We start from the raw sequence: 12283 nt of genomic DNA, 5'->3' as shown, positions 1-12283 counted from the left end.
GATGGTAAAGCACTTTAAAGCTGCATCCGGGATGACAGAGGCTCTATCTACTAGCAGCAGAAAGAATGGTGACACCGACATCACTAACACAGTCTCTACCAATGAGATGGTCTGACCATAGATTCACCAGCTTATAATGATGTACTCATAGTATTCCTAAGCTTATGATAATGTCTTCGTAATCTCAAGTTTTGACGATATATCCACAGTCTCTCCTAAGTTCATAATAACCTGATCAGAGTACTCATAATTATGACAATGTACTCGTAGTATACCTAAGCTTATGACAATATGGTCATAATGTTGCTAACCTTGTGACAATGTAGTCATAGTCCCCTAAAGTTTTGATGATATATTCAGTCTTCTAAGCTTATGACAAGTGATTCAGATGAAGGTATTGAGCAACACCTTCGTCTCTTGACCCCAGCAACCGTGCAATTGAGGAAGCAACATGGCAGAATGGTGTACATTGCTATTGCTACGCCTAACTTTGTTCGCTACCTCAACAGTCAAGGCCCAATCACCCCAGTCGCTATGCCACTTCATATTCCCAGTTCAATGCCCGACATCCTCGGGATACTAACACCAATCGAATGGTACAAAATGACCTGCCAATATTTACACATGAACTCTATCAAAAAGTGACTTTAGCCCCATTGCACAAGTACCTTCTTGCCCTTCTTACCGCCCTTTTTCTTGCCACCAGCCTCGCCATCCTCGGCCGGCTCTTCACCAGCTGGTGTATTTGAGCCGCTGCCACCCCATTGGAAACCCGTTTCACGACTTCCATAGTCGCGACGCACGGCCCGGCCGTTTCCATAACCAAAGATTGTAGTGGTAGGCTTTGGCGCTGTGGGAAGAGCTGGGAAAGCATCCTCGCCAGTAGGACGAGGAGCAGGACGGGGACGGTTGAGGGTTGTGGATTGTGAGGACGAAGGAGTGGGGGTCGTCCAGTTGGAGCGAGAGGCAGAGGATGAGGAGTTACCAGCCGAGGGAAGAGACGGGAATGCGTTGGAGGATGATGGGGGAGCACTGACAGCTGGACGAGAGGCCCACGATGAAGCTCCGCTAGAGGACACAGGTGCAGGGCCACCGAGTCTTGTGCTGTTCTTGAGCTTCAAGACACGGTTTGAGTACTTTTGTGTCGCCGTTGCATTAGGAACTGCTGGGTTGGCAGATGCTGCATTGGCCCAACCACTTGAACTCGAGGTTGCGCCATGCATACCACTTAGTCCAGGCAGACTGGGGTAGTCTTCGTTGATGGCACGCCAGTCCTGCCAGGCTTTTCGAAGAGCATCGGCCTTGTTCTTGTCCTCATAGAGATCCGCAACCTCTCGGACCATTGTACCCAGAGCGTTTGAGGAAGTATCGGCGAAGAGAGTGAAGAAAGCATCGATAAGTTGAGGTGCAGTAAGTCCGCCTTGGCGATATGTAGAGATGTGGTTTCGGAATGTTGCCATGCGCTGCGCATCGTTGCCGAGAAGGTTTGATGCTCGTTCGACTACAGCACCGTGGCGAACAAGTCTGGCACGCTCCTCGGGGCTGAGGTTGGCAGGATCCGGAACAGTAGCAGATTCGATGGGATTAGCAAGGTTTGCCTGACTGGCCCGAGGAGTGTTTGATGAGCTTCCACCACGAGATTGTGACGAGGCTTGAGCGGGTGTGGGTGAAGGCGCAGAGAGTGCACCGCCGAATGTGCGATTGGACACAGATTGCGCAGAATGGATGGCCATTTGTCGCTGGAAGGCAATCTCATCTCGTCGCAATGGCTGGGCGGAGCTCGCAGGAACCGGTTCCATATTAGGGTCGCGGCCTCTGTTTCCTCCTCTTCGCCCATCTCTGCCTCCCCGTCGTCCTTCTTCTCTCCCACTACCGCCTCCGCCTCTCTCCTGCTGATATGGCGTCCGAATGTCGAATCCTGAGATGTTGACTACTCGTGCGTCTCTGCCTGTTGCCTTGCCACCATGATCACTCAATTGGTGAGCCTGTAAGTCCAGTTCCGACTCAAAGACTACAAACTTCTTCTCCAAACATTCTCGGTCACTGCAGAGGTAATGATCCTTCTTGAAATGCTCTTCGAGTGCATTGTAGTCGAGGTAGTAATGGGGGTGTCGTGAGTCTCGCCTATCGCAAATAAAGCAGCGTTCATGCTTCATCCGACAATGCTCGTACAGCTTGTCGTCGTCGTAAAACCGCTCTCCACAGAACCCACATAGAGGGTGACCCTTGAAGCCTGTTTGGTCAGCCGCGCCGGGCTTATCGTCTCCATGACGCATGTGCTTCTCCAGTTCCTTATCCGCAAATAGCTCATGCTCATGTGTGAATACCCTCTTGTTACGAGTGCATAGATCGCACATGCGCTTGCGGTGAGCGGACTTGACATGGCGGTGCAAGTCAGGCCAGCCGAGGCCAGCGAAATCGCACGATGCGTCGGGGCAGTTATATCGCAGGAGGAGAACTGTATCGCCCACAATATCCTCTTTTGTGTACTTGATTCCGATGTTGCTGTCGGTGGTTGTGATATCCTTTTCTGAGTAATCCTCGAAACGTTTCTCGGGGTCGTCGGTAAAGATGACATAGGCAGCTGGGGTCTAGAATACTGTTAACGATAGAGCCCTTGTCAGGGGTACAGAAAAGGGCAACATACACGGCAGTGAGCGCAGTCCTTTGTCTTATAAAGTGCTCTCATGCGTAAACCGCAAATATGGCATGTTGTATGGTTACAAGGCGCGATAGAGTGGTGAGCGACTGGGTTCGCGCAGATAAAGCACACCTCATCATCCTCGGCGGCTTCAGCGGCTTTGCCTGCAGCCATGGCGTGAGCTCTGGAAGCTGCAGCTGCGACATCTTGAGCAGCCGGGTTTGCGGGAACATTGGGCACGCTGGCGTTGTTACCACCACGGCCACGCCGTTGGCCGCCTCGTCGGTTCTGATTACCCTTTCCTCGGCCTCGTCCTCTGTTGCGCTGACCGTCGCCTTGTGGTTGAGACTCGGAAGCCGTCGCTCCAGTATTGCTGTCTCCTTCCGGTGAAGCCATTTTGGGCTGTCCCAAGCTTTCTGAAGCTGGAATGTTTGCGAATTCGGACAATGTAGAAGTCAAGGGGACCAGAGCTATGATTATGTCGCTCGGTAGAGGGGTAGTCGCTGTATCGAAATAGAAAGCTGTCAAGTGCACGAGTAAAACTACGGATAAATAGAAAGTATGAGCGGCCTTTTGGTGAAGCCGTACTGGTGTGCTATTATTGTATGAATGTAAAATGGTTGTAGTTTCAAGGTGAATCGCGAAGGCGAGATGATGATGTCGACCAGATTTTATTTAGCATTCCCTCTCTGAAATGGCGGGGCAGACCAGTGATGGAACTGCCCTGTTGTGGCGCGAAGCCACTTCCATCTGCGTCTGTGGCTGAGTAATCTCGCCTAAGACTCACAAGCATTGGGGCGATGCTCAAATTGGGCCCTTTCATTGGCTTTGAAACCGTCATTCAATATGGGAGTCACCGGCCAGAAAGATCCCAGCCTGGAGTGACAAAGGCTCGCATTGGCATCTATTGACTCATTAAGGCTCATCAAAGCTGGGCCTAGCGACAATAGCTTGACGAGATCTCTTGAATTAACAGGCTTTCCTTCATTTCATCCTCCATCAGTCATTGATCGGAGTCCAACAGCCGTAAGCCACGACATGCCTCAAACTTCCATCAACAGCAAGCATGTGTATCAACACAGCGCAAGGCACCTTGTTCAATAGACTTGCTCAGTCGACGCACTGACGATCCCCGAATACATTGGATTAGCATAAGACAAGTCAAACTATAAGCCTTCATAAGTTCTCAAATCGTTGCACAACATGGGATTTAAAGCCAAGATATTGTAAACTGAAGAAAATAGTATCATAGACTATACATTATAGGAAAACTATCAAGCCTGATAGTACGGCTTGACTTGTTCCTCAGACCAATTCCAGAAGAACTCTGCCATACCTGTTCCCCCTTCAGCTTCGGGCAAAGCGCCCTTCTCAAGATCTGGGCGGATAGGCATGAATCGACCCCATGGAACCACTTGAGAGAATTGTCAGTAAATGCTTGGGCTCGCTTCCGCATAAGGAAAAGGAAATGCGTACCCCAAATACCGGATTTCTCGATTGTGATGTCTTCAGAAAAGGCAGCAAATAGCTCTGTGTACGCGCCATAGATAGGAGCATAGGTGGTAATGGTTCTAGGATAGTACATATACCAGGGTGAGGTGCGATCAAGTTCGCTTGCTAGATTGCCAGGGTTCAGAGACTGGGTTCAATGTTAGTTCACTCCGTATGGATCGCTTGATTGTCATAGAGAATAGAACGTACCACGCTCACGATGCCATCATCTTTGAACCTCCTGGCGAACTCTGTGTTGTGGTAGAAGTTGCCAGCCTTGCTTGTTGCGTACTTGAACACCAGGTTTCGTGGCTCATGGTAATCGAGGTTATCACGCTCAAATCCATTCTTCGGGGCGAGAACATCCGCCGCTGAGCTAGACACCCAGATCACACGAACAGAATTCTTGGGCGCAGACTTCGCCGTCTTTTGAAGAAGAGGAGTGAGGTACTTGGTGAACAAGAAATGACCAAGACAATTGACTCCAAGCTGGAGCTCGTACCCCTGCACAGTCTTGGATCCCTCTGGTGGTGTCATAACTCCCGCATTGTTGAACAGAATATCAAGTCTGCTCTCAGCTTCCAGGAACGACTTGGCTGAAGGCCCAATTGTTGTTAGATCTGCGAGGTCGAGCTTGAGAAACTTGAGGGTGCCCTTCGACTCAGGGTGCTGCTTCTTGATGCCCTCAATGGCAGCCTCACCCTTCTCTGGGCTACGGGCAGCGACCCAGACGGTTGCATTCTTGCTGTAAAGAACCTGGGCAATCTCGCGACCGACTCCAGTGTTTGCTCCGGTGACAATGGTCACTTTTCCTGTAAGATCGGGGACATTTGCCTCTGTGAATTTGGGCTTGGGAGGGAATGCCTGACTAAGGGCATCCAAAGGTCTTGCAGGCAGTGGCATAATGAAGGATTATAAAGAAGTCGTCAATAGCTGAGAGAACAACAAGTTGGATGGCAGAATCAGTGACACAAAGATAACAACTTCCATGATCTCACAAATCACGGGGTAGCAACCGGCAACGCGGGGCAATCGACTACCCGAAAACCGGAGCCTGAGTTTAAATCCGTGCTTTGAAGAGAGGATTGCATAATTGGAAGCTCTCAAAAGGCGGACATGAGATACAGATGTGACACATGAATAGTAGAAAAGCTGTATTTTGACTTACAAACATCAAGGTCTCACAGGAACGTGAGAGTCCCCATTTATGCAAGTGCTTACGCTGTTTGGGACCACTTTGGTGCAGCACAGATTGAGTGGCTTGAGTGGGGGGTACAGATCACAGGGTACCTTAGTAGACAATCCACTTTCAATCAGGGTGTAATCAACAATTCTTTTTCAGAGGTGCATGCTTCAAGGTAGGTAGGTATTATTATCAAATACTAGAGTTCTAGAGCAATCCCACCCTCACGTAGATCGAGTTTTGCAAGTAATATCCTCCCATTGTAGGGTAGTCTTTATCCCCACCATAATGTTCCTGAATCACCACCCAAGTGGTACGAAAGAGACAATCTTGAGCCTTTCGGAATTCTTTGGGATTCATTATATAGCACCTACCAATTGCCAATAGCTAGACAAGAAACACTTTACCGGTACGCCGCCGCGCGCCCAAACGCTTTCATCGAAACCTTTGCAGAGGTACTATGCTTTCCGCAGATGTAGTCGCTCTGCCGTTTATTCCTCGCCAACCGGGTAAAGATGGCTACCGATATCCTTGTTCATCCGAAACATGTCAACCCTGGCCTGCTTAAAGACTGCTTGCATCTTCTCGTCGCAAATGATTTGACGTTTGTCATTCGGGTCTTGAAGGTCGTTTGCTTTAATGTGTTCCCAGAGCTTCTTGACAACTTGAGGTCGTGAGAGCTAGAATTGTGTTAGCGTTGGCTCTGCCCCAGCTGCATGTAATTATCCAGATGGAAAGACTAGCTGCAAGACATAGACTGGATAGTCCGGATCAGGATAGAGGCCGCCAGCCCCTTCAGGCAATTGTCTGATCTCGTCAAGACATGGGCTGAATAGACAAAGCCATGGCACAACCTCATGAGAGATCTAGGATAAAGCCCTGTGCAGTATACAAAGAAACGGTTCACGTACCTGCGTCTCGCCAACAAGTTCAGAGAGGGTTTCGCTCAAGTTGAAAGGTTTCTGGAAACCACCACCAGCCTTTCTCTTCTTGCCAACCTCACCATCGGCTGGTTCGAGGTCGCTGTCGTCGTCGGCTTTGACCTTCTTCGCACTTTTCTTGCGCGGCGCCGCCTTCTTCTTGGTAGGTTTTGCCTTGTCACCCCCTCGAGTCTTGCGCCCTCTGGCCAAGCTGTTTTCTTGTGCCTGGAGTTGCGCGGCCAGCTTGGCGTCCGCATCTTCAGCCGATGAAGATCGCTTAATCTTCTTTCGTGAAGGTTCCGGGGTGGCGGATTGCTCGGTCTCGCCTACATCGGATGTGCCGTTGGCCGCATAGTCGACAGTGGAGGGGGGTTCGATTCCGTTGTTGGCCCCGGATACCGCGTCGAACCGAGCTTCAATAAGTCGTTTGATGGCGTTCTAGCAAGTCAGCAGGCGAAAAGTATAGGGCAATACCAAATGGAGCGGCGAGGCAATGCTTGTGTTTGTCGGCATACCTTCTGCTCGCTCAGATCTTGGCCGCCGAGCTTGTTCTCTAACCCCTGCCGGATCTTCTTTCGTGAGATGGTCTCAAGATCGGACGTCTCAAGGATGTCATCAATGATAGCGGTATAGCGCTCGAGCTCTTCGGTAGTCACTGTTGTTATATGGTGTTATTCAAGGTCCAAGGTCGCGATGAAGGGGGTCTGTGCCAAGGGGTGGCAGGGCAACTTACAAGGGACACTCATGATGATGATGATGTTGTTCGCAGCACGACCGCTCAGTTGTGTAGAGTTGTACAGGAAAAGGTCGGCAAGAAAGGCGGCTCGGTTGCAGCTACAAGACGAGAGATGGTCCCAAACGGCGGGGGGTTATGCGCATACAAACAGCGACACCTGCAGCCGTCCGTCTGTGAAGAAGGATGATGGAATGCGATCGCGGCAATGGTGGAGAATGCGCCCTGGGTTGCCTGTATCAAAGCATGTCCCAAATTGAATGCGCGTGCGTGCTCCCGGTAATGCGACGATTGCTTTCTTAAGCCAACGCGGTCAAGTATGCGTGATGGTTGGTCGCCTGGGTCCCGCGGTCGGTCGATTGCAGTGGACGAACCGCGGCATGAAACGATGAACAGTGAAGTAAAATGATGGAATAGCCAAGGTGAATGTAGCCTAAAAGGGAGTAAATGGGAGATAAAGAGTTTCTAGAAAAAAGCGATGTTTGGATAGGGCTTAATGAAGCTATCGTGGGCTTACGCCAATTTGTTGTGTACGGAGGAAGTTAATGTTCACCCGCAACCTTGGAAGTCATGGAAAGCAAGCAAAGCCACCGATCTCAGTCCGATGAGGCTGCTGAGGCTCTCATTGCCGTGGCTGGTGACCAGGGGTTTGGCCAATGAACCTTGCGTAGCGTTAGGTCGTCAACCGAAAAGGGTAAGGTTTAAGACCTGAGACGGGAGGAAGCGTGCCTCATCCACATTGGCCCTGCCATTGTGTGTTTTCATTGAGGTCACGTGGGGTATGCCTTTTGTCTTTGGTGGTGTTTTCCCAGGTCTCTGGGTCTACTATCTCGCTTCACGACTGGCTGAGGATGATGAGTTACCCAGGCCTCTAAGCTGGACTAATTGTTCTGATCAGAGTTCTCTGATAACACTGGAAACGATGCTGACGGAAGGATTTCGAAAGGCAAAGACATTATTCATTATGATGGCGATATCATTCGTCCACTCCAACCCGTCCAAGAGATGAAACCAGGCCTGAATCCAGATCTCTTAACAAGTCGCCCCAGAGGAGTCCACCTGGTGTGTCGACGGTCCACATATCCTCATTAAATGTCGCATCAAAACCTGCGTTGTATAAAGCTTCCTCACCAACACTCATAATCTGATGACTACTCGGCTCCACCGCAGTATCCAAAGTTTCCGGGCTTTTCTGATTACTGACTGGTGTCGTCGCGGGTGTAGTGAGACCAAGCCTTGATCTGAATGACTCCACGAGTTCTAGACATTTTATCTTGAGACTGTTGGTCAACTGCACACCTGCTTTGGATCCAAATATCTCAAAAACCCTCGCAGCTAGTGTCAACGTCTTCCGCGCCGTGGGGGACATTGGGCAGATGGGATACCCGCAAGAGAAACCAGCTAAGGCAAAAGTGGCGGTACGCTGCCAGTCAAATACTTGAAAGCACCCAGCAAGAATACCGGAATCCCTGCTGATCTGGTTTAGCATATTTGTTACCATGATCCCAGAGTTCACACAAGTGATGCAGTGGTTATCACTATTAAAAGTGCCCAATGCTGGTGTTGGTAGAAATGAGTTGAATGTTCGAGTTAGCATAATGACCAAGGAATGGTAGTCAAATTCCAGCACTAGCCGTTGTCTCTGAAGCCAAAGGGGATCGCCCTGGCTGAGATCCAGCGGCGAGCGATCAACTGAGAAGGGTACACCTTGCACACGTGGTGTTTTGAGGCTACTGGGGAGTTCCTCAACCCAGGTCTTGAGACGCTTGAGCTGCTCATAAAGATACTTGGCGCACTTCTCCCGTGATGAAGGGTGCTGATAAAAGTCGGGCTGATCAATTTCCGAAAGAACATCCTCCATAACCCTCGCAAATTCAGTATGAATCTCACGAACGACCTGAAATAGGCCTTGCCTCTCATGCTGAAACCGAAGCCAATTGATACCAGAAGACTGCGAAAGGGTGAAATTTGGACCGGCAAGTTCAGCGATACTGTCGGATTCTGGGTGTTCACGCTCATACAGACGGGGCTCTGAAATTGCGAAGGGCCGCCCCAAATGCAGAGAAACCTGTGTGTCCAAGGTGACAAGGCATCTCCATAAGCGTGAGCCTGGCTTTGCGCGAGTTGAACCTTCGTTGTCTTGGGTCTTATCGTCGCTATCGAATTGCAGGCCAAGTGACTCTGCTGCAGCCACGGCAGATCGAATCATCATGTAGGCCGAGTTTTCTCGATTCAAAGCCGACAGGTATATGGCACTGAGAAAATAGCATTGCGTCGACTGTAAAGACGGACAATCCAAATATTGAACCAGCACCTGCTGAGCTCGCAGGTAGAAGTCGAAACCAGGCTGATCAGGTACAAGGACATTGTCACAAGTTGTGTATGAGGATCCAAACTGTATGCACAAGGCGATCACAATATCTACCAGGGGGCATGCCTGTCTTTTTGTGTTGTCAATCCAGAGTGAGTCGTAAAGTTGTCGAAAAGTAGCCTCCTCGATCACTGGATAAATCGCATGATAGCCCTGCCAGTAAAGGTCGAGGAGAGCGTCTTGTTGCTCACGCTGCAATCGGTCGCAATCAAGCGGAGATGAAGTAGCTGGTAGCTTTTGACTTGAAAGGACATTTGTATCAAAGCTCAATTTGGTGAAAGTCGATAATCGATGAATGAAATACGCCAGCGAGGATGGACCGTACTGGATGCCATTCACTTGAACCCCTCTCCACGTTAATGGACGTTTACACGCAGAACCGGTATTTTGAGGCAAAGGAGATGGGCTCAGTAACTTATTCTCAAGCTGCTGTACCTGACTTCTCAGCCGTTGAACCTCTCTACGTCCTTGTCAGCTTTGCGCCCTTCGTTAGACTCAGGTCTAACTCACCTTGTGGCAGCGGCAACACTCTTGAAATCATCGCGCCCTGAGTTTACACATTCTCTACTGGCTTGTTTGCAGTTCCGACAAGGTCGGGTAGAATCGCATTTCACTCGGGTCAAGCGACACCAGTCACAGGCGCGTGAGACCTGGGCCCTCTTGGGGCGGGGTTGTGAGGTTGGTGGAGAAGGAGGTTTCCCGCTTGAAAGGGAATTCGAAGTTGTTATGTCAAACGTGGTGAACATTGAGATACTGGAAGCAGTCGATATGTTCTAGCATGAGAACGTGATGCCTGTAGTATGTTGGATTCTGACAGTTTGCATTTCCTGGGCAGGGCTGAACATGGATGAGTCAGGAATATGGATGTTAGTGCATCTCATGAACATTTGTAATCAGCGGAAACCCGACCGGACACAGCAAGGCATAGGGATATAATATTAATAGCTCGAACATGAAATGTTACGGACTGGCCCATTGCGAGATATTAAGTTCCTGATTATAATGACTAAGGTCTTTGGAGTTGTCAAACGTGCGAAGAGAAGGCCAAACATGTACATAGTCGCCTTAACAAACATTGCATATAGCGGAAAACGACTGGTAGCGATATGTTTACTATTCATTCCTGAGTTTCCACTGCGCGAAGACTCTGGTTACTCAAATGACTGTATTCAGTTTTCTCTGCCCGCAGAAAAATCTTGTCAAATTGAAAGACGACATCAAGAATTGCGAGACTTGCGAGTCAATGACAGAGAACAGCCAATGGCAGATCTCTATGCATCACAGGATCACCAAAAGAGGAAGTCGGAGAAAACTCCGAAAACTCCTTATGGATCGAACGTTAGGAAAGTAGCAGAAACGTTCATCACATCTTGAAGCGAGGCAAACTACGGGATGCCTGTGTTTGTGCTTCTATTACCTTAATCGGGATCTAAAAGGCGAGCGACATTCATCCTCCCGTTCCATAAAATGAACTGCAGAGGTGCAGATGACACTTTCCCAAACAATGGAACCTTTTTGGTTTGTCGAACACTGCCTCATGGGCAACCACCTCATGAGGAAGGAAAGAGACAGTAACATCCACGAAAGATGTCTCGCGTGATGGAATTGACCTTTCAATCTACCTCAGGTAATGCATTGAAAGAATTCCTCGCCTTTTCGTTCTTTGTCAACCCCTTGACTCCTTGAAGCTTTCACTCTGAAAGGATAATGGAAGGAGAAATCTGCAAGGATGATACACATTTGCCTTCTCCTTTTTGCCCTGGCTGTATGTGCGGTACCTATCAAGGACACCGCAGCGCAGACCTTGGACTTCTGCGGTGAGCCGGATAAGAGTAACTATACACTCATCCAAGGTACGGCAAGCACTCAAAGACGCAGTTATGTTGATGATCTGACCTGAATTCATAGATCCTTTCCTCGGGGACTTGGACATTGGTCAACCAGGTATAACCCTTGAAACTGCTTATGGTGACGGAACTCCTCGCTGGTTCATGGTGTATCAAAACGGAATGGACGTGAAGCCATATCGCGCGATGAAGGTATGTTGACAGCTCATGGCTTACTTACAAGGTCGGCTTTGAACTAATGGTATTCAAGGTTTCTTCCAACACAACTGTATTTGTTGACTTGACAACATGGTGCCCAACATTCTCCGGAAGACTCGTCCGCGGTAACGATATCGATTTTGATGGCGGCGCACACAATCTAGGCACATGGGCAGAGGTGAACTGGCAGAGCTACCCACTGGTGTATGGTGGGGTGTCTGTCATTGAAGGTCATATATCACACCAAACCATTTGTCGAGGAAGCTAACACTACGCAGGCAACGACGGGCCCATCCTCTTGCAATCAGAAGACCCCAACACCCCTTCCAGGGGCTTCACTGAAGATATTATTCCTCGAGCCCCAAAAGAATGTAGAGTGAAAAAGGACAGCGGAGGCATGGCGCTGAAACCGACCGACAAGGATAGATACGACGAAGTAACGAGGAAATTCACGAAACGACAATTGGACAGCCACAAGGTATCTATCGATAAGACCTATACTGCGACGGTCATGTCCCACAACGGAAGGTTCAAGATTGTTTTTCTCCACGGGAACCATTAGATAGAGCAGCGCTGGCATATGAGTTCAGGCAGCTGTGTCGTTACTCAGGGCTTCAGGAAGGAGTTACTTTTTATGGTTTAATGTGTATCTGGGATTATAGAAGACATGTTGTAATCTCTAGGCACTTCTAAAGGAGAAGTAGTCGAGATGGTTGAAGCGGGTTAACTTTACCTCATATGGTAGCTAAAAAGAGAGCACCGAGATCGATGCGATTCACCCCACATTCTGCAAACCAAGTTCAAGAAGGTTATCCGCGGGGTAGACACACTCACAACGATAACGTTCTAGACTTATTAAAACAAGGTTTAGTAACTGAAGCACCGGCCCGGTTGAGGAT

General features: G+C 49.3%; 5 protein-coding genes across 5 annotated transcripts; 1 reads left to right on the top strand and 4 right to left on the bottom strand.

The window, feature by feature from the left end:
• Positions 1–647: 647 nt before the first annotated feature.
• FTJAE_9534 (e3 ubiquitin ligase) lies at positions 648–3037 on the bottom strand (the record flags this gene model as incomplete). Its single annotated transcript, XM_037356464.1, has 3 exons — positions 648–2124; positions 2173–2591; positions 2648–3037. 3 exons carry the CDS (start codon positions 3035–3037, stop codon positions 648–650), a joined length of 2286 nt encoding a protein of 761 aa, XP_037203371.1.
• An 878-nt stretch (positions 3038–3915) lies between these two features.
• Positions 3916–5035, bottom strand: FTJAE_9533 (Oxidoreductase short-chain dehydrogenase; the record flags this gene model as incomplete). The annotated part of the gene is made up of 3 exons (XM_037356463.1): positions 3916–4055; positions 4118–4280; positions 4343–5035. The coding sequence occupies 3 exons, from the start codon at positions 5033–5035 to the stop codon at positions 3916–3918; spliced, it is 996 nt and encodes a 331-aa protein (XP_037203370.1).
• A 771-nt stretch (positions 5036–5806) lies between these two features.
• FTJAE_9532 (UAF30-subunit of RNA polymerase I transcription factor) lies at positions 5807–6981 on the bottom strand (the record flags this gene model as incomplete). The annotated part of the gene is made up of 4 exons (XM_037356462.1): positions 5807–5995; positions 6227–6673; positions 6751–6890; positions 6969–6981. The coding sequence occupies 4 exons, from the start codon at positions 6979–6981 to the stop codon at positions 5807–5809; spliced, it is 789 nt and encodes a 262-aa protein (XP_037203369.1).
• Positions 6982–7944: 963 nt separating this feature from the next.
• On the bottom strand, positions 7945–9177 carry FTJAE_9531 (transcription factor; the record flags this gene model as incomplete). Its single annotated transcript, XM_037356461.1, has 1 exon — positions 7945–9177. One exon carries the CDS (start codon positions 9175–9177, stop codon positions 7945–7947), a length of 1233 nt encoding a protein of 410 aa, XP_037203368.1.
• Positions 9178–11068: 1891 nt separating this feature from the next.
• On the top strand, positions 11069–11946 carry FTJAE_9530 (uncharacterized protein; the record flags this gene model as incomplete). The annotated part of the gene is made up of 4 exons (XM_037356460.1): positions 11069–11192; positions 11248–11378; positions 11437–11614; positions 11663–11946. The coding sequence occupies 4 exons, from the start codon at positions 11069–11071 to the stop codon at positions 11944–11946; spliced, it is 717 nt and encodes a 238-aa protein (XP_037203367.1).
• Positions 11947–12283: the final 337 nt, after the last annotated feature.

This window comes from Fusarium tjaetaba, assembly GCF_013396195.1.
Source record: "Fusarium tjaetaba strain NRRL 66243 chromosome Unknown NRRL66243_c0000217, whole genome shotgun sequence".
Lineage (NCBI taxonomy): Eukaryota > Fungi > Ascomycota > Sordariomycetes > Hypocreales > Nectriaceae > Fusarium > Fusarium tjaetaba.
Note: the sequence above shows the minus strand (reverse complement) of the source record. Positions and strands in the feature narration are given on the sequence as shown.